A 21805-nucleotide genomic window follows, 5' to 3' on the forward strand; every position below is an offset into this window, starting at 1 on the left:
GTCTCAGCGGAACTCCACTGCAAGAAAAGAAATAGCAATGGAATCTTTTTTGTGTGACCTAGAAGCGCAATTATCATGATACGAAATGACGTTTACTTAGATTCATCGCGGAGTCTTTCTGGAATTACATTCGAGTCTTTGATTAAAGAGGTGTTTTCGGCTTCAGTTGGCTTCAGAACGATTTTTTTTAAATGATGAACATCCGCAACAATGGATTTCTTATTGTAACAAGGCCGCAAGTACTTGTCATTAGTGGTTAATCTTTCAGATCAGCTGAATTGTTTTTAGAAATAGTTCTTTTGTCTACATTCAGTTAGCTTGTTTTGAGAAGAATTTGCTTTTTTCACATACGCTCGCCATTTCGTTATTTTATATATGGTATGCATTCACAATTTTGCGCACATACAGAACAAATGGAAGCTGTTTTAGTAGAATACAGCTTGCGAACTAAGTTGTTTCTAAGAAGTAGAAGAAATCAGGAGTTCTAGTATGATTTCAAATTAGTTCACATTTACCTTCCCGGTTCAATTTGTTGTTTTAATTTTTTTTTCTCCTTTTCACTACATCCATCGCTTTTCTAGTAAAAGCTGATCGTCCTTATTCGAACACCAGAGTTGTTGTTAACGTTCTATCTGAGCGCGTTTCGAGACACTAACGAACTGGTTTCCGAGAGGAGCAGCGTAGCGTTTTGATCACGACCTCCGTGCACTTGTATGTATCCCGGCAGTGCTGGAATATGTCGTGTTTCTCTTTCACGCATAGCATTGCCGCTACTGCGGCGGCGGCCTGCAATTCGCAATGCAGTAGGCCTCATGCGTCGCGTGAGGCAATCGTCGTGCTACCCTCTCTCTCACAGTTCAATTCTCTCTACTTCTCGCGGCTTGCTCGACTGCGAATTCATCGTCTGGCGCGGGGAGGCATGACCCAGCTATCAGCAGCTTTTCCACGTTGCGACAAATGTATTGTTGTCGGCCCGTCTTCCGAGGCTTGTGCGGTTGCAAACGCATTTTTTCTCTAGAATTTCTGCTTGTAAGAGTTGTTCAGTAGTGGAGTATTTACCACTTGGAGGAGATTCTCTTTTCCAAGAATCTTTTGGATTGTTCTTTGTTGCTCTGTGCATTGCATTGCATGTGCATTCATTGTATTGGCCTGTTAACGTTCGTAAACCTCAAACGATTCTGAATTGAAGTGAACGTGGGGGCGCATCCCAAACGGATTGATTAACGCCAGACACTATCCACACACTTTATTATTGTTATTATTATTTCTAATATGACTAGTACTACTTTTATTAATACACTATTGTTGTTGCACTATTATAATTGTCCTCTTATTATTATGCCTTTACTATTAACATTATTATTGTTTCTGTTTGCTGGATCAAGTTGTTTTATTTCCCTCATTTTGCCCTGTCTCTTAAGTCAACATTTGGATGAGTTGCTCTAGAAAAGAGTAAAGTATAATGCGTTCCTAAGAATGACTTGATCAGATCTTTAAATTCTTGTGTATTTATTTTAGAGACTTGTTGACTTTGTTTCTTTTTTTTTTTAGTTTCTCAGGATTTCGAAGAGAAAGTACTTGACTATATTTGAATTACTCTTTTTCTCCATTATATTCATGTACCTCTGCCTAGGTATAGCATTGTACGTTACAGATAATTTCTTTTTTTTTATTATTTTTCCATACTATTCGTTATTTTTATTCAGACATTATGGTCAAAAACTTTGCAAATCGGTTGCATTCTATTCACTATCTAGACCAGCGATAATTTCGAAATAATTGTTTATTTCGCATTAGCATTCAGAAAGCCTAACTTTTTCCGTATTTGATGGAATTGGCTTTTATGGGACCCTCAGATGTTTTCGATGAGAGTTTATTCTCTGAATGACTTAATATGTGTTCGAATGATGCTATCTTCATTTCTCTTGAGGGAACAGTTGTTAACGCACGCCGTCCTTGCGGATTTCCTATCTTTCTTGACGAGTTCATCATCTCACTCATCGCTCAGAGACAGCGAAATTTTTTCTTCCCTTTTTCAAAGAAAAAAGAGAACAGAAGAATTATAAGTGTTTCTCCTTAGTGTTCTGTTTTGGATCTACAAAAATTCAGATCTGTATACGAAATTTACGACGACGTATTGACCTTCACGTGTCCTTCAAAGTTCTAATGCTTGGCGAAGTGGTTTTTTGAGGAATTTTTATTGTCGTCGGTGAGATTATAGCTTTCTCTAGGGGAACTAAACCTGAAAGAAGATGTCAGCGTTCGACGAATGGTTAGGATATTAAAGATTTGAGGGATTGTATTCGTCAGGTTGTTTTTTTTCTTTGAAATCCTCGCAGGATGACTTACTTGACTTAATCGGCTGGCTGATGTCATCGCCTGACGCGATTACCCGCATCTTCGCAGAGGTGTGCCGTCCTTGAACACAGCTCTGCCCAACCTTCTCCATCTTTTGCCAGAGCTTGTACAGAATCAATCCATTCGTCGCTATTCCATATTCTGCGAAACCTTACGTCTCGCCTGAACTGCCTATCCACGCCGAGTGTCCTCAGGTCTTTTTTCACCACCTCAGTCCAGAACTTCCGTTTTCGGCCAGGTGGCTTCTTCCAACTCAAACCCGAGAAACTATTCAGAACTCGTTGAACAAGGCGATCTGCCGGTCTCTTTAATATATGACCAAAGAAGCGAAGACGATTTACTTTACGACGGCTTGTGAAGGCGGTGCAAGACGTTGATATCTTCCACGTGTCATTCGCCGGTAAACCACATCAATTTCTGCGTAAATATCTTCATTGTGGCATGCCCTAGGCCAGAAGTAGCCAAATAGCCGTCTAAGCAGCTTTCGTTCCGTGTAATCAGGCCTTTCCATCAACGTAGATGGTGCTGCCCAAGCCTCCGATCTGTACATCGTGATGGGGCGAATTGCGGATAGGTAGACTCGCAGCTTGACTTCGTTGGTGATGGGGTCGACCACAGGCATTTCGTTAACGAGTTGAATGCGGAAATGGCTTTAGCGCATCTTTGCTGAATATCTTTCTCGTAGCCACTGTTGTTCTTTACCATAGAGCCCAGATAACAGAACTCATCGACGAGCTCTATCGGTTGTTCGTCCGGCCTGATTCCCGTTCGAGGTCTTGAAGAGATCCACATCTGCTTGCATTTATCAGGACGTAGACGTAGTCCGTAGGCTGCAGCCAGCTTCGATACAAGGTTGACAACATGTTGAAGTTTCGTACTGCTTTCCGCGAATATAACAACATCGTCGGCGTACTTGAGGTCAGTCAAGGGGCACCCTGATGGTGCTAAGACAATGTCGGCAGGACACTGATCTACGGTTTTTCGCATAATGTCGTCGATGGCGAAATTGAACAGGAAGGGTCCTGCCACCGCCCCTTGTCTTACTCCAGTTACCACTTCAAACGGTGTTGTACATCCGGCTGGTGTTCGAACTGCAGCAGTTGTTCGTTGATTCATGTCATCAAGCAAGCGAACGAACTTTCCTGGTATTCCATCGGCGCGAATTGCGTTGAGAAGACGGCCTCGGTGAGGAGTCGAACGCGGCTTCAGAGTCCAAAACGCTAGTTGCATTGGCTTCGAATACCGCTGCCAGATTTCGATCACTCTTCTGACGATGAGAACCTGGTCAATCGTAGATCGGCCAGGACGAAAGCCAGCTTGCTCGTCGCACGTTCTTTCTTCGCGATGTTTAATTAGTCGGTCCAAGATACTCTGTTCCAATGCCTTGTACATAACACGCAGCAAAGAGATCCCTCGATAATTCTTAGGGTCCGCCACGGATAACTTCTTGTGGAGGGGAATTATGATAGCGTGTCTCCACGAATCAGGTATCCTTTCGTTTATCCATATTGAACGGATGATCTTTGTCATCTCACGAATCCCAGACAGAGGAAGATATTTTAGCATTTCTGCGCTAATCCCGTCGTCTCCACCAGATTTTCCATTCTTCATTTTCTGAATACAGACCAGGACCTCCGACTCGGTCGGTGGCTCCTCGTTAACCGCATATGTCGGTCTATGAACGTGTTCGAGTTCAGGAGCTGACGGTGTTAGCCGGTTCAGCAAGGTCTTGAAGTGTTCCTTCCAAATTGGAAGGGTTGCTCCACCGACACCTACCCCATTAGCAGTGTTGAGGACATGGGAACGTCTTTTCATTTTGCCGCTATACTGTTTTAGTAGAGCGTAAGCTTTCCGCGGGTTCCTGTCCTCCCACGCCTTCTCAAACTCCATCGCTCTTGACGTCCACTCGTTATCGCGGTCTTGTTGCAGTTGACGACGCAGCTTCCTTCTAAGACGCTTTTCCTGGTCACCAGCGCTGCGCGCGACACATACAGAATTGTATGTGGATTTTGTTTCCGCGGATGCAAAGGCAAACTTCTTCCGCGGCAATAGAACCGGGAGCGTTTCCCTTGCAGCGTCCTGGATGCACTTTGTGTAGGAATCCGCATCGCCAAGCTTCTTGCTGGTCCGTACTCCAACATGAATAGACACACGTTGGCGGAATTTTCTTCTGCATTCATCGTCTTTCAGACCTGCCATGTCGATTTTCGGTTGAAAAGGAACTCCTCGGTTTCTCTTGTGGAACCGTATCTTGAAGCTGAGAAGAACTGGACGGTGGTCAGAGTCGAACGCGACGTCCCAAACAGCTCTAGATTTTCGGATATCTGACTGAGGAATGTTCCTCGCCAGAACGTAGTTGAGATGAAGCTTAAGAGTCCTCATCTTCCGCTTGCGCTGCTCTTCAGGCGTTAAAAGGGTTGACCCGTCTATGATTCCTCTTAAACGTGGAAGCGATGATGAGGCCCGTCTGTTCGCAGAAGTCGACCAGACGGTCACCGTTGTCTGACGTGCGCTCCGCTGAATAATACCATTTTCTTAGCACATCGGATTGCTGTTCGAGAATCATCGCATTTGCGTCGATTCCGACAATCACCACCTGCTGGCTTGGTGTTTTAGACATCAACGCATTGAGTTCATCATAGAAGGTGCCCTTACTGTTGTCCTCAGCGGTTTCCGTAGGTGCATGAGCACTTGCGGTCCAGAGTTTATGTCCTCTGCGATCCCGTAGTCGTAGAAAGGCGTCTAGACGACATTGAGCCAAGCTCCTCCACCAATTTCTCGTAACTATCGCGCAGCCACCTACTTTCTTCTCGCCGCAGTATATGGTGTAATTTTCGATGCTGATGAATCTCACGCGCGTTTCCTGCAATGCAGCACAAGGCACACAGAGATATCGCAGAAGTCTGGATGGAGCGGCTTGTTGAAGTTCACTCGATAGTCTTCGGCAGTTCAGCGTGACGAAACGAATGGTTGTTGCCAAAGATTCCATGCTCTCTTCAGGCAGTTGACCTTTCAGGATATGGGCTCTGGCGATGTGATGGACTACAGCACCTTTTTGCAATGCATGGGAATCTTTCGCCATATAACAGTGCGAGTTATATACCTCGTACGTTCCCAATGCGTACACTCGAACGCCTGATTGCGTTTAGTTAAAGCAGGGCCACCACGTGCAGGTAGCAATCAGACTCGTATACGCGGCCTCACAGGATATTTTTGGTAAAACATGGAATTGCGCTACAAATTTTTGTTTCTTTTGATGCATCTTTTCTGCAGTGCTCTTGGAGCATGTTGCTTATCAAAGTCGTAAAAATTGTGACTTTTGAACTCGCGAACAGACAGCCGCTGATTACTCATCCAAATCAAATAGATTTGACTTGGATGGTTTCTTTAGTATAACCACTACAATGAGTTTTTGTTGTCATTGTTTGCCCATCCGTTTTCTGGGATTAATTAGCGATTTTTCCTTTTTTTTCTTCATTCTGGTTTTGATTTTCATTTCTCACAATTTGTTATATATTTCAATTCAATCGATTTTCAGGTTGTTTGATGCCTTTGAAGGCATCATTCATCTTTAAAAAAGTGCTTTATTTCCTAGTATTTAGTTATAGCTTTTGCTAAGAATGACAATGGGTTTGAGTAGATTATGGCACGGTTATAACAATTCAGTACTATATTTTTTCTCCAGTTTCAAAAAAAGGAGGCTTGAAAGTGGGCGTAGAAGCCGGGATCGCATCGCGTGAATGACGATCAAGTGATACCTGCAACAACATTCATGTTTCACACTACTTTCACTGTAAATCGAATTTTTCTTCGTAGAATTTCTGGAAGTTAAAACATGCAAGATTGTGCAAAACTATTCTCATCAAAACCATTACCAGAACATGAATTGGTTTTTGGAATAAAAAGTACTTTATGCAAACACCACTTTTAGCAAGCATCAAAAAAATGAATACAGCAAGGTGGTACAGTAGTTTACTTTATGCAAACACCACTTTTAGCAAGCATCAACAAAATGAATACAGCAAGGTGGTACAGTAGTTAAGTTACTGGACTATAGTTAGGAGAGAAAACAAAATTAGAAAGTAACACTTAATGGCTCCCCCATTTCGACTGTAGTAACTTAATGCTCATGTGCGCTTTCTAGAGACAAAATTGGTAAATGGCGGGAGAGTCACGGTCGACTGGCGCAAACGAAAAAAATGCTAAAGCGGGGAAGTCCAGCAGAAGCAAGTTTTAACTCGATTCCTTTTTCAGTCTCCTTTTTTCATACGAGCATAAAAATTAAACTGCATGAAGCAAAAAAGCATTTTTCTCTAATTGTGAGTGCTGCCTTCAAGAGGAAATGAAAACCCGGATTATTTAGGGAAGGATTGTTATCAAGTCTTCGTTATCTTTGTTTTACACTCAGGACTCGGTGGAATAGGATGTGAAATCTTCTTCTTCGTAGACGTTGTTGTTGGCCGATGTAACAAAATGTTCGCCCTACTTTTTGGACTACCGTGAAAGATTTGGAAAAATATTTCCCCTACATGACTGTTGTTCTTCTCTTTCTTTGCCTTCTTTGTTCTCGTCTGGAAATTTAGGCCCTCTTCCTCTTTTTATTGTTCGCAATTAAATGAACAACACCTGTTTGGGCCTTTCACCTTGAGAGCAACTCCACATCAAATAGACCCCTTGAAGAACTCGATTTGATGAAGAAAAATTAAGAGGATAGAGAGAGTAGGAGGACTATGATGAGGAGTGAAGAGCCCCACTCTAAAGAATTCCTGCAAATAAAGGATCATTTAGTATTGTTTGCTTAGCTACTCAGACCACTCGTAAATCACGTAGAGGAACCGGAATCGCTCTATGTCTTGCAGTTACTTTTGCTTATTGAGTTGAGCTGCCGGACCGCCTCAACAATGTTTTTGGAGTCTTTTGGGAGAATTAGTGTAAAAAAAATAGCCTTAACCACAGAAGTATATTCTTTTACCCTGAAATTACATGTTTGTACTACTCTAGTGCAATTTCATTTTCGTCAGTAGTATAGCATACGTTTCTGTGTTTCTCTGCGAATTGACCCCACGTTTTAATGGGCCACCTGTATTTTCCATCTAAACTACAGCCATAATTTATGGTTCAAATTCGCTAATTAACATTCGCGCTTTGTCCGCTCTGTATTCCTGAGACTCGAAATCGTTGGCAGTTCTGATGAGTAGCGTTTGAATAGTCAATGACCTTGTGTGTGTGTGGTGACGACCATGGTTTTGAACGCTGCGATCGAATTTCGATGTGCGATATGCGACGTCACCGGTCATTTGTCTTCCTCAAAATCTCATCGTCGCCTCGTTGTCGTTGACTGCTACTGCAGATCGCAAAAATTACCCGAGTATTGCCATCTACGGTGGCCTGATTCTGTGTCTTTCAACGGAGCCGCCAAAAGGGCAGAAACGAAAGAAAAGTGATGTATACGACTCTGTTGAGGTTTTTCAGACATCGCGGGAGGTCTTTCATAAGGAAGATTCATTACGGTGATATTCCCATGGATTTATTACCTTTCACTGTAGTATTCTGCTAAAGTGATGTTTATATTCTATTCTTCCCATGGTAGGAATTGAGGATTTCCCAGGCATCTACTATATTTTTCCGGACTTTTTTTTCACCTTATGTGTATGTGCGATAGTATATTTAATTATGTGGTGAGAAGGATGCATTTTTGGAATATATACGTGCTGTAATATTTTTATTGGTTTATTAATAACTTCCTTCACGGACCATCATTTCTAGATTTTTCCGCATTACCTGCCCCTGTACATCATCACTGCACGGAAGCTATGGAACTTCGTTGACCTTAACATTCTTCGGGAAAGACGTAAAATGTGCCTAACCTCGTTTTACATCGAAAACGTGCAGACGAAATGCTCTGAAGAGGGTGCTGCTTCGGTTCCAAATGAGTTTGTTTATTCTCTTCAAAGCCGTGAATTACTGCTGTTGTATGGTTTTCGAGGATTTTCAGATGAATGCTGTGCGCTCCATTTTAGTTTTTTTTTTCAATTTTAACTCCTTAAGAATAAGTTTGTTTCATCCAAATGGCTGTGATTTAAACGAGAGCTGCATGTTATACTGAAACGGTTTACGTTGATTTCTCTGCTTTTAACGGTTTTGACAGCACAGTTTTTTGTGCAAATTGTTTTTCTCAAGTAAACTGTCATCATCCGACTTCGAGCCCTCCATAGACCAGCGTTTTTTCCTTCGGCTTCCCCCATCTGTCGGCGTTATAGGCACGTCGCCTCGAGTTGTTTTCATTCGCCGCATTCCGCGACTGTAATTAAACGACGGGCAAGTATCTCTTTCATGGCTTTTTTATGGCGGATTTTCTCTACGTCGTCGGGTGTTCCTTCTTAGTTAGCGAGCGGAAACAAAAACGAGAGGGATGTGTTTCTGAAGAGATAAAAGTAGATTTGTCCATCTTTGTCGTTTGAGTTCGGAAAATGTGCTTTAATGATTGCCGCAATCACTTGGTCGCTACACTCCGTGCTTCTACCACAGTCTTCGAAAAGATTCAGGTACTTATGACTGCTTCGCAGCGTGCGCATTGCTTTCCTCTTATTTTTCTTCAGGAATAGATAGATTGAATGAGTGAACGTGCTAGGTTTCGTAAACTTGAAAGATAACAAAAATAGGTCCGAAAATTGGTTTGAAAAACATCTAAAGTGCATCTTCCTTATAACCCATAACGTTAAGGCTTAGTACAACCACCCTTGCGATGTCCTCAAGCCTACTTTTTGTCCGCAATTATGAATCCACAGATAACCCTTCATTATCTTCTGCTGTGCAGTCAATGGACGTTCCATAGCTGCTGTTCATTGTACTCTACTGGAATTTGTCACGGGAATGGGAGATAACGGACAACACCCTCGTTTTGATAGAAGTTCTTCGAGGAAAATTATACGCGAAGATCTCAGAAAGCTCTTTTCACCTCTCCACTGCATTTGTTTTCCTAAACATCTGTATTACTGGATTATACATGATGTCTTCGCTTTGGTTCTAGTTTGCAGTTGGCGACCAGTTGCTCGACGAGCACGTGCGTCTGGTGTGCAATCCGAGATTAATGAACCCATAGTAGCTCCGTCGTGCTTGAAGACGCCAAATATTTCATTTGTTCTACGACTTTGCTGGAATGCGAATTATGCGGTATTTTTCTTTATTTAGCAGCTTTTTTTTAAGCTGGCACACATTAGCACGGCTGCCCTACTATAAACCTATTGGAAGATAAGACTAGTGCATCCGTTACTACTATTTATTTTATACTAGAAAATTGATAACAGTTGACGTCAATGAATTAGTGGTTCTGTAGCATTTACTAATTTCTTTCGAACGCCATACTGTGATGAGGAATGTCTCGGTGTTCGCTTTTCTTTCTGTTTTCTAATGGAATTGTCAGTTCTGTTTGCTGCAGGATGGTTAGGAATAGAAGCGATTGGTTGTGGTTCATTGCTGCCGAAACTCCTCTCCGTGTTTCGGACTCCTTTTTGAGTTACTTACGCTGCAGACTGTGCTAGTAACTTACATAGTTGTTAAGTTTCCTTTTTTAGGCATTGAAACCATCTTAACAGTTAGGCGGCTTTTTCTTTTCGGCTTTTTTCAATGAAGTTCCGTATAAAAACAATCTTTCCTTACCTACACTTTTGGCATCTTATCTCCAAAAAACAGACTTTTTCCTTCACGACTGGATTTACGGAGCTCCGTTGCTGCGAAGGATGCGTCACCTTTTTTTATGGACAATGCAAAGAAATAGCATACGATGCAGAAAGTGAATTGATTCATCCAAAACGACAATATGTCGTCCATAAAATCTCTTCATCTTTTTCGTAAAATTTCTTTCTGGTTCTAACCAATTTCTCTGCTCACGAAATAGTAGTTTGAGTAGTTTTATGACTTTCCAGCAGCGTTAGCGGCTACTTCGAGCTACTGTTTTTATTTAGTTCTTGAAGATTGATATTTTTAACGAATTGTTAGCTCAGTAGCGTTCTTTTTCCTCTCGTTTCGACTGGTGTGTAATTCGATACTCAAATACTTGCGAGGAAGATAGTCAGCTGTGCGCGGCAAGAAGTTTGTTTTTTGAGCTGATGAGCGATTTGCTTTTCCTTGGGGTGTTAGTTTGTTTTAGTCGTGTTGATGATGAAATTTGAGAAGTTCTTTTTTCTACGATAATAGTAGGAATGAAGGAATTCAGAGCAACAGTGGGGATGGTGGTACTTGGTAAAGTCTGCTTTACTGCGGTTGTTGAAGCTAGATACTCTCTTTCGACACTAACGTCATTTGTGACTATAAAATACCTGATCCTCTAACTTCCCATGATTGTTTACGTTTCGTTGATGAATCTGCAAAATTTACAACAAAAAAAAATACTGTCTCGACGGAGAAACAAAGTTTCTTGTGTACAGCGCCAATCGTATAGAGGTAAAAAAAAACCCACGATGAGAATAAGGACATCGTGTTATGGCCCTTTCCTTTGTTTTTGCCGTCAACCAATTTTCTCTGAGTCCATAACATTCTACTTCCCAACTCTCTTTGTTTCTCCAGGTTTTGCTCGCCGCTTTTCGACACGGTCACTTTGATAAATTTGTTAAAATTTTTGTTATTCTTAAATTCTTTGTTAAATTCCGTAGATCTCTAATTTTTTCACTGCCTCCTCAGAAAGAAATGGTCAGAGAGGAAGGAGGAAAAGAGAACGAAGGGAGGGAAACACTTCTGGCTCTCTCATGTAGTTCACTTTTTCCTTTTTATTTATCCCTTATTTCCTCATATTCCTTATATCATTTGTTTTCTTTGTCCGATACATTCGGCATACTATTAGTAGTATTATTTGTGTTAGTATTATTATCGGTTTATTAGTTCTTCGCAAGTGAATCTTTTCGTGGTCATTATTTACTCTGTCCCTATTTTTTAGTTTACCATTTTGATTCATCCAGCTACCTACCATCGTCTACTCATCGTCTACTTGTTTGTCCGTGTGTCCTTTCGTTCGTTTGTCTGTTCCACTCCTCATCCATCAGCTCGGTTACTTTCAAGCTTTCTATCCAACTACCATGTTTTTCTTTTCATCTTCGATTTTTCCCTGAGCAAACGACGCCATTCCTTTTTAGCTTAGTATCTATTTATGATGTTACAAGGAGCAGTTCTTATTTTCGAACAATTTCACTTCCACCCATTTCCTTTTTCCACTGGTTCCAGCGCACTCGTTTTGCTGCCTTGCGAATCTGTTACTCTCCGTTTCCTCAATTATGTCTCGTTCAACCTGTGCACTTTCTGTTTTCGTGCTGCTTCGACGATCTGTTTCGCTATTCACAATGGCAGCGCGTGACATACATAGGCTCTTCTCTTCTTTTCTATTTCCCACTTTTCCACTTTCGAATGGCAAACGTTAAACGGTTTTCTCACTAAGTCCTTCCGGTCTCTTCTTGTATTTGTGCATCGCCTTACATTTCCCGTGTTGCGCCCGTTACATTGTAGCGATGTGATTTTTTATGCAATCAGCTGACAATGGGGTGAAGAGGGTTTCTTGTGCGACCACTTCACACTATGACGAATGTTACGTGACGTTGTGGTAAGTGGCAGTCAAGAGTCTCTCGTGGATTGCTGTTTTGACCGAGTTTTCGGATCTCTTTCAATTAAAATTACTTCACTTCAACTTCCCTGAACTATTCCACAGCTTTCTGCAGGGCAATTTGAACGAAGCTTTTGCTAGTCTGTCACTGAAAGTTCCGGATATTTAAGATTTATCTGGTTCGGAAACTGTCGATCTCAAACCTTCAACCAGCTTTTACTTTTGAAAGTTGCATCTCTTCGTGTCGACAGAAAAACCAGTCCCGAAGTTGACCTTCGGTGCATAATGTGAGTCAGCGCGAAGTTTCGCTTTGGCACTTTGCCATAAAAGCTTTGCTCTCATGTTACAAAGTTCTCATTAATTATTAAATTTACGTACAACAAGGAATTCGAGTGGTTGTCGTTATGGAAGTTTGCTTGAATTTAGGTTTTACTGTCCAGAATGTATAGTATAAGTCAGGCAGTACGCTAAATCCTCATTCATCTAACACCATCAATGTACCTTTTTATGAATACGAGCGCAGCGAGTGCACTATCAAGAATTATTGGGGAAATTGTGCAGTTGCACTGAAAGTGCATTTTTTGCACGGAAAAGTGGCTAGAGCCGGCATTGTGGAGCGTACTTTTCGCTTGAATGCCGCTGATTCAGTGCAGTATTGCAGAAGTGTAGATACTTTTTGAAAAATTTTCATGTGCGACTACTCCGTGGATGTTCTCTCCTTTGAAGTTCATACACGCAAAACAACTGGTGTCATCTTCCTCTGTTACTGTCGATGGGTTGAAACAATTTTTAACTGCGCTGTTATCACGCAATTGTCATGAAGAGGTGTCCAAATCAAACGAACACTAACACTCCATTTTTACGCGAGTTTCCTAATGGACCGTTGCTATACTGCGACATCCCGTCTATTTATCATTTATATATCACTGTGAAATGCGGATTTCTGCGCTTCCTAAAGAGATTTAGTTACTTCTAACCTGAAGAAGAGAATAATTTTGGTGTTGGGTTCCTTTTTTGTGCTCCATTGAGCATTATCTTACTTTTTTATTGCAGATTTTTATGTGCGAACATACTATAATTGGCAGAATGGTACGCTTTCCATCAAAATGCCATTCTGTTTGAAATTTCCATTTTCTACTCGAGATGGAATAGCGCACATTTCTTTGGGAATTCTGAACATTGCTTAGAATTTCTTAGATAAAAACTGTTTCACTTGCTGACTAAATGTTTTGTTATCTGTTTCAACGGACAGCTAGCAAACGGTGGCCTGGTTCTTTATTTACTTCCTCTGAAAATTTTCTGGAAAAAGTAGTCACCAGTTGCCGTTGACCTCTATATTAGGGGTCACAACTGTCTGGTAGACATTACTCGACAATCTGTAAGTGATTAAGAGTGAACGGTTCGCTGAAATAGCGTACTACCACCAGAGACTCCAGGCATGCGACTGTTGTGGTGATTCGTTATTTTCGCTCATTCCGTCTCAGATGATGATCTCGTGGCAGCAGTCGTCGGGGAGTTCGTCCCGCCGCCCCCGCTCCACTCCCCTTCAATCGATCGATTCTTCACGCTCACCACGTTGCGATGTTTACTACTTGTTTACATGTGTTTCTCACCACATTTTAACCTTACAAAGCGACCGACGACTGCTTTACTTGCTAAGCTTCTGCGGTAACATTAGATGGACGTGTATTTGTGTTTCTAAATAAGAGGAAATGCTCAAAAACTTGTTCAAATTGACTTTTTGCACATGTTTGACGCATTTGCAACGACTTACGCGAATTGTGTTGGTTTATCGGGACGTATTAGCATACGATGCGTCGTAAGCCCTGGTAAACTAAGCGATGGTAGACGCTGAAATTCCTAGGCGCTCTGCAATAAAATTTTCAAAATTGTTGTAAATATGTGATAGTTATCCGTCCGGTTTCTGATACCTTTGATTCGTCGTGAAACAACCGTAGTTTTCTCCTGAAATTTTTCCGGAATTTTTTTGATGCATTAAATTCATTGGGGGTCTATCATGTTTTACTTCGATTCGTAGTATTGGCTATTCGATAATCAGTATTTCAAATCAACTTGATCGTTGCTTTCATAATGCATAAATATAAATCTGCATCTTCTTTTTTGCCTCAATTTCCTCTTTTCCTTTCTTCTTGGAGTCTGATTGTTAAAACGAGCAGCTCCTCAGCTGCAATCTTGGACGCTGCAGCCTCGTTCATCTGGTTAAGTTTAAGAGTTCTTAAGCTTGTTGTTCAGGAGTTTTATCAGTGGACTCATACTTTTCTCTCGTTTCCTCCTTTTTCTTTCTTCTTTTTTTTTTCTGAAAGTGTAGAGCGGGTCAAACATCTGTCACAGATAGGGGCGATAATTTTTTCACACGAAGATAGATATTTCATGTGAATGGCTTACTGTAGTTACCTAGTTCTACGACGTTTTTGTATATTGCTCTCTAAATAGCACTAAATAACACTCTAAATGGCTTTCCTTCGCCATTAATCTCTACCTTATCTACTTCGTTGCCTTATTAATGCACTCATTCAGGTATTCATTCGCTCATTCATTTGTTCATTCCTCTAATCACTTGCCCAGAAACTATGCATTTCAATGGTCAGCTAGGTGTCGCCGTTTTTAAGTAGTTCACCGTACATTTGGAGTCTACGCTCTCGCTTTTCACATGCATACCGCCTTGGCTTCTCGCTGTCAATCAGTTTTTCTGTGTCAATCAGTTTGTTTAGAATACGAGGCATCATTCATTCCTTTGTTCATTCTTCATTCAATTATGCATTTATTCTCTAGCTCACTGTAAATTGACAACATTTTTACCAGCTATGTGTGCACCATTTTGAACATATGTGCTCGAGATTTGATTTGATTTTACCTCGATCGTACCGTTTCGTTCTGTATGGCTACCAGCTTCATTTTCATTTTCAAAAGAACGTTCGTCACCAACTCAAGGATCAGTTTGCGTAGCTATCAGCTGCAGTATTTGCACGGGCTTGTTTCTCTTATCTGAGTACGTTGTCAACGATCTGTTTAAGCCTCCCTCGACCCGGATTTCAAATCTCCAATCGCTCCGGAAAGAGGTCGTTATCGGCAGATGCTGGTGGGCCAATTCACAACCCGATGACAGCTATTACATATGTCAAATTTCGCGCGGTAAACGTCTGTATTCAAGAAACGGCTATTTTTGGAAACGACCAGTTCCTAGCTACGACCAAATTTCTAGTAATTTCCAACTTTCCATGTTTCTTTCTGTAGTTATCACTATTTTCGTGTTTTGTGCGGTTGTTGTACCATCTGCTAATGAGATGATATCATTTTATGAAAGTGGGACTGCGATGTAACTTTTTTTTCGAATTCTTTGTTTTAGTTGAAAGGAGGGTTTTATATGTAGTCTCGAAAGTTACGCATCTATCTGCAGTCTGCATTCATTCAACTGCACTGCTTCGTTTGCATGGTCTTGTACTTGTACAAATGGATTTGTTCTATCCATCCCATTCCCTTTGCACTCAGTATCGCATTTCAATCGCATCGTCGCACTCTTCCGACTGCGCGTCTGCGATTAGCATATGCATGATTATCGTGATGATAGCATAGTGTGCAAAGTTTTGATTGCTCTATCTATTGCGTCATAATTCAATCGCGTTGCGCATCGCGCTCGTCAGCGATTTATGACAACATATCAGCATCTCATTTAATCGCAGTGATCCTATCATCATAAGGGCGTTTTCGTTAAGATCTTATCCGTAAGGGTGGTGGCTGGCTGGTTAAAAGGGGTAAAAGGGTCATTCTAGTGCGATTGAAGAACATATCTTACGTTTTTGACCCTATCCTTTCCTTTACATGTGAGCTGACTCTTCGGAAAAAAATCTTTGTGATTTTCAATCGATTCTTCAACACCTGTTTAGTATTAAGTATTTGCTCGTAAATTTGTTTATTTTTCTGACAATCTGCTGTCATCGCTGCGCAAGCTGCCCAAATCTATCACGCGGCTATTATCGGAATGAATGGGGTGGCGTATTCGGATCTTGTGTTTCTTTTTTTATGTCATCTTATTCCCATTTTCTATTTCGAAGAGATAGTATTTTCCGAAAGTTCGGCATCTTGATCGCCATTTTAGTGTGTTCTCTAAAATTCTTTCTTTTTGTATCTCTCCATATATATATATATATATATATATATAAATATATATATATATATATATATATATATATATATATATATATATATATATTTATATATATATACTTTATAAACTTTATTATAGACTTTATATATATATATATATATATATATATATATATATATTTCCATTATTGCTGAAATTTGTCCTACTTCCGGCCTAAGAAGTGTTTTTTAGTGTTTTTTTTACTCATATATTCCCATGAAGGCGACAAATTTAGTTCAATTTCTTCAGAAAATTTGTGGATATCCATAGCTTTCGTTTCTCCTTGGGTTTTTGACTTTAACCCACTTTCCGACGTACTCTTTTGTCACCGAAAATTCTCAGAGTTTACAATTTTTAGTATTTATTTTCTCATTGACAGTATTTAGTTAGTTTGTGTTTGTTTCTATCTTTCTTTACTAAGCCATTTTTCCTTACTCCATGCTTATCTTTCGTGTTATGAACACACACAAATCCTCTAGTGATAGTTTTTTTTTTTTTGAAGCACTTACACCTCCATTTCTGCTTAACTTTTTTGTGCTTATTTTCCCCTTCCTCCTCTTCTCCATTTACGCTTCTTCATCCTTTCAAGCGAACCCCTCACCGATTCTGTAGCCTCGTTCCCGTACGTGTCCTATTTTTGCCCTTTCTTTACTTCCTATGCCTCCGGTTGCTCCGCCCCACTGGCATTGTGCCAAACACTAAGTCACGCGCTCGTTGCTTCTAGCCGTTGGGGTTTCAAAACAGACTCGTAGATTCCGCTTTAGTGCCATGTTTATGCGCTACTATGGACAAGTTTTCATGTTTCTGCCGGTCACCGTAGCTATTTTCGTGTTTTGTGCGGTTGTTCTGTCATCTATTAATGCGTTGGCATCATTTTAGGGAAGTTTGTACGCATTTTGCACACTTTCTTCGCAGTTTTCCCCTTCTTTTTACGGACGGGAGGGAAAGGTTCGAAAGATCATGAGGATAAGGTTTCTCAGGGAAGACTAGGGGCGTACTGTGACATCTGAATCTACATAGGGGCATACTGCTGGTTAGTGATGTGCAAAATAATGTTCATATTTTAACACGCACTTCTGCTTTCTCGTAGACATTTGCTTGGAAAAGGTTCAAGGGTATCGTTTCTACTTCAATACGAGCTTTACAACCAGTATTCGTGATTTCTCGAATTATCGCTCGCACGCGTAGTACGAGATACCGATGTCCGCACGATATTTTCATGTTTCAGCCTTTTACTTATTTTTAAAGGATCTCAGTGAATGGTTAGAGATGCTAATTACAGTTTCAATTTGTCGTTGTTTTTTTAAAGTTTCTTTTCTTCTTTTCCATACAGGAGATGTTCTGAGGTAGGAGGAGTCACTCTGTTCTACAAATACATCCCAGATAGGTCGCGAAGTGGAAGGGAAGCGGATATCACTGTGTTGCAGTAGTAACGTATGAAACGTTGGATCTAAGCATCTGTTTTTTCCAGGGTATACACGTTTCCACCAAGACAGGCTTTCAATTTTACTCATTTCATTCGGCGATCTAGCCGTAACGATAGGCCCTATGCACTAGATATGCTGGCATGTGAATACAGTACTCCTCTCATAAGTACAATGATGTGGACTGGTTTTTCGTGACACGATTCTCATCAATCAGCTGGATTTTTAAACCACTGGAATAGATCTCAACATTGCCATTGTTCCCTGATGTGCTGTTGAGTGGTGTCGTGTTATTTTTCGTTTATTCTGTGCCACCACTACGCTATATTGATTTCTGTCTCGACTAGAGGAACGAACACTTCAACGACCACCTTGGATTGAAAGACATTTCCCTGTTAATTTTGTAGCGGGGAAAATGCGGTTAGGGAGAGGGAGCGACTCAACCGCGCTCTTATTTCTAGAAGCAGTGTCTTCCTTTTTTTCCTAGTAACTTTAACTTACATGTCATAGATCCTCTCAGACTAGTGCTCAGGTTTAATGGCCCTGACTGACTTAGTTATTTACTTCCAGACGCACAACAGATTGTATCCAAAGTTAAAATCTCTTTTTTCTTGCAATCGTGAAATAAGGCAACGATTATTCGTCGATACTTTCCGCTGAGATTTGTTAAAACAGCCTCAAAATAGCAAGATTTCTTTGAAATGTGACTGTGTAGTCTGTTAGCTGCCTCTGAACATCGAAAGTTCGGGCTGACTCAGCCAATCGTTGTCCTTATCAAGGAATCACCACTTATTAGTAACCTAATTCTGAATCTTTGCCTGAGAATACTTGCATTATGCTGATACTATATCGATACCTGAATAATATCTGATGCTTCAAAAAAAAAGATGTTTTTTCGTGGAATTTACTGTCTCCCTTCTAATCGCTACTACACATTGTTTTAGCTGATATTTGCGAGCGCATATTACGATTCAGAATCGTCCCAATTCGAATTTGAACTGGAAGGCTAAAATGCTCGATTGTTTGAATGGTATTCATAGGTGAAATTCGAGTAGTGAGCACCCTTTCTCTCTTTCTATCGCCTCTTTTCTCATCGTTAGTCGGATTGTTTTCCCTTATCCTGTTCTTCTAATAAGTTCTGCCATTTGTGTGAAGGTATTTGTTTACTTCCTTCGGTTTGTTATTCTAATTTTCATAATTTCCTCCTCACATTCATTATTATTTGCACTCCTCTTTTGTACTGTTACTCATCTCGTGCGGATGATTATCACTGTGTGTCTGTGTTGACAGCATGTCCACGCACTGCGTCAGGAAGATGATATTTCTAAAGTGTTTTAGAAAATGATAGAGAGAGAAGTGAAACGAAAAAGGATAAGAGGTTAGTTAAGTAAGTTACAGTAGACGCTCAGTTGTTTTTTCCTGCGCTTCATTTAAATCAACCACCAATCTTCAGAAATGTTTTAAGCTATTTTTCTTTGGCTCAGCATCCTCTGTCTTAGCGGGATAATATCGAACGAATAATCTCTCCTAGAAAGCTGTAGGGGCGTGGTTCAAAAACTGTCTCACTAAGAAATGTAGAGTCATTTGTTCCCACGTTTCTGTCTTACATATTGTTAGTATTGAATTATGAACATCTGAAGGCTGTGTCCGCTCGTTTCTGTTCACCGACGTTGCTGAAGGTGGTGCGCAGCTTCCAACAAGCCAACTAATGATAAATGACCTAGCCCCTGGACTGGCTTTTCTTTTTCACGGCCGACTCCTATAGCTGCTACCTTCGCTATTAATGACATCCCAAAGTTTGGCTGTTTCTCTGCCTATATAGGCAATCATTTTTCTTTCGTGATAGACAGCACGAACATTTGCTTGGCTGCATACACAGTCCTTAAAGTGCATGTTATCCAGAAAGAGTCGTTACCAGTCCTGGTTTCATCGATTATGAGTTTTTCTGGACGTTTCCATCCGTACTTCAGTTGAAGAATGTATTGGTGTTCGACGTTGATTCAACGCCTTCTATTATAAAACAACACAGTCGCCTCGCGTTTTTATCTCGCGATTGTTCTCACCCAACTAATCGATATCCATTGTTTGAATTGATTTTTCATTTTTCAGAGTCGGCTGCTTTCCCTACATCAAATACCATTGTACGAAAAGACCATTCCAGGATTTGCACGCCGAAAACAACCTATTTCGGCTGATAACAATCGCAAATTTGGGTGAGTCTGAAGTTCTCTGTCTTTCATTTTGGCGCCAAGTTTGAAGTGGAATATGCAAATTTGAACTCTTTAAAGAGCTTCTATAAGAAATTTAGTCTTTTTTTTTTCGAGGAATTTCGAAAAGAATCCTCTACGAATGGACTATTTGCACAGTATCTTCGCTAATTTAAATATCGATCATCAAGGATTTTTCTGCTTCGGACATCTTCGTTACGATCATTGTATACTTCATTCTCAGGTATTCCATGCCTACTGTACGGTCTGGCGGCGGTTGGGCTAATCAAACACACTGAAACCGTTGAGGACGAACAAACTCAAAAGACCGTCAGAATACATTTTTTGATCAAGGAGGACCACAATTGAGTAAGGTGCTTCGCTTACTAAGGACTTACTGCACTTATTGACTTTAAAGAAACTGAAAAAACATGTTTCAGTTATGAGATTTACTCAATTTACTGTAAGTTATTCATGTTTCTTTCGTTTCTGTGGCAGTCAAACAAGCAAAAAATTGGTAGTTCTCTAGAATTCAGTGTAAAGTCCTAGTGGTAGCTTCTGATAACTGTGATTTTCCTATTCTTTGTAGAGCAAAATTAATGTAGATGTTCTCAGTAGTTCATCTATGTGAACACCATTTCATTATTCACTGTAAAGAATACGGTGTGTTACAGTACCCGTACGACAGTAGCATGGTTTCGCCATCGTGCTGCCTCGAGTATCGACCTACAGGAGCGTTTTGGGCGATCCTCTTTTTCGTGGTGTTTCCAGCGATCTACTTAAGCGGGAAAGTACGTACATCCTTTCCTAGAAAGCAACTGTGGAAGTGGTCTGATTGGAAATCTATTGAACTTTAGGTCGTTGGTACATTTCTGACTGTTCTGCTACGAGTGCTAAGAGGATTGTGCAAACTCCTGCTATGGGATGATGAAGACTATGAAGAGGAGGCCGAGGAGTTGAGACTAGAGAGGCAGAGGAAGTTGCTGGAAAAGGAGAATGCTAGACGGCTGCGTCGCGAAGAGCGCGCGAAGAAACGTGCCGACGCGGCGGCGCGGCAGCTTGCGGAGAAGAACGAGAAGGCATGTTCCTTTTCCATTTTTCAAATAGTTTCTTTTCTTATTATTTCGTCTTTGTCTTCCTCTCTCATTCTTTCCGTGGATTGTCTCAGATTCTATGTTAGTACAGACATTTATTATGTTTGCCAGATTTTTTTTTTTGAAAAACTAAGCTTTAGAATTTAGAAGCTGTAGAATTCAGATATTCGAACAAGCAACATGTGGCTTGGAAAGAAAAATTCTTTGGAGAACCGTTAAGAGGCCATTAGTTTTTCTGAAATATTGATTTGAGTGGCTACTCATTTAAAGGGACAGTAATTTTTGGTAATTTTTTGCGCAGACATCGAAATCTGAGTCCTAAAATCTTCATTCTTCTCGGAAATCGGAAATTTCGACTGTGATCCAGATATGTTGAGATGATTTTTCAGATGGCATCACTTGTGGCCAATGGTGGATCTCGAAATGGTGTGGCTAAATGCATGCCGCCTTCGGACCTCAGCGAATCGCTGAACTCCGAATGTGAAACCGATGAGCAGCGAGTGACGCCTTCAATCGCTGAGGGCACGACGATCGTTGAGGAGAAAACGTTAACCAATGGCCATGTTCCGACCGCTAATGGTGGCGCTGACGTAACGTCTACGTCGACGCTGCGGCATCGGACCACACATCAGTGATATTGACTCGACACTGATTCTTTAAAAAGGGTTATTGTCCAGAAACTGAAGAACAATGAATTTCCAAATTAGCATTATCTAGACATAATCTTTTTGCTTGGTTTTGCGCTTTTTGGGCAATATCTCTCCTTCACCGCCAAAACCTGTACAACTCTCCCGGTTCATCCGCGTACTTCTAATCTATATCCTCCTTCTCTTCTCACTTCCCTCCACTCTACGGGCTCCCCCCACTCATTCTGTCCAACAGAGATCTCATCGATGTTTCCTAGTGAATTATCGATCTGCTTGATCTACATATAGCGATCATCCCCGGTTTTTGTCACACGTATGTCT

The 21805-nt window shown here is 40.9% G+C and overlaps 3 protein-coding genes across 5 annotated transcripts; 1 reads left to right on the forward strand and 2 right to left on the reverse strand.

Annotated features, from left to right (window-relative positions):
- Positions 1 to 2868: 2868 nt before the first annotated feature.
- Positions 2869 to 4740, reverse strand: RB195_005738 (uncharacterized protein; the record flags this gene model as incomplete). Of its 2 annotated transcripts, none has more annotated exons than XM_064178439.1 (1): positions 2869 to 4740. In XM_064178439.1, the coding sequence occupies one exon, from the start codon at positions 4738 to 4740 to the stop codon at positions 2869 to 2871; it is 1872 nt and encodes a 623-aa protein (XP_064035484.1). The 2 variants fall into 2 exon arrangements, with proteins under 2 accessions (XP_064035484.1, XP_064035485.1); XM_064178438.1 differs by having other exon boundaries at positions 2869 to 4557.
- A 19-nt stretch (positions 4741 to 4759) lies between these two features.
- On the reverse strand, positions 4760 to 5440 carry RB195_005739 (uncharacterized protein; the record flags this gene model as incomplete). The annotated part of the gene is made up of 1 exon (XM_064178440.1): positions 4760 to 5440. One exon carries the CDS (start codon positions 5438 to 5440, stop codon positions 4760 to 4762), a length of 681 nt encoding a protein of 226 aa, XP_064035486.1.
- An 11931-nt stretch (positions 5441 to 17371) lies between these two features.
- RB195_005740 (uncharacterized protein) lies at positions 17372 to 21472 on the forward strand (the record flags this gene model as incomplete). 2 transcript variants are annotated; one of them, XM_064178442.1, is made up of 7 exons in its annotated part: positions 17372 to 17374; positions 19646 to 19749; positions 19988 to 20019; positions 20098 to 20117; positions 20418 to 20534; positions 20601 to 20822; positions 21227 to 21472. In XM_064178442.1, the coding sequence occupies 7 exons, from the start codon at positions 17372 to 17374 to the stop codon at positions 21470 to 21472; spliced, it is 744 nt and encodes a 247-aa protein (XP_064035487.1). The 2 variants fall into 2 exon arrangements, with proteins under 2 accessions (XP_064035487.1, XP_064035488.1); XM_064178441.1 differs by lacking the exons at positions 17372 to 17374; positions 19646 to 19749; positions 19988 to 20019; positions 20098 to 20117 and having other exon boundaries at positions 20436 to 20534.
- Positions 21473 to 21805: the final 333 nt, after the last annotated feature.

The sequence above is a fragment of the Necator americanus genome, chromosome I (assembly GCF_031761385.1).
Source record: "Necator americanus strain Aroian chromosome I, whole genome shotgun sequence".
Taxonomy (NCBI): Eukaryota; Metazoa; Nematoda; class Chromadorea; order Rhabditida; family Ancylostomatidae; genus Necator; species Necator americanus.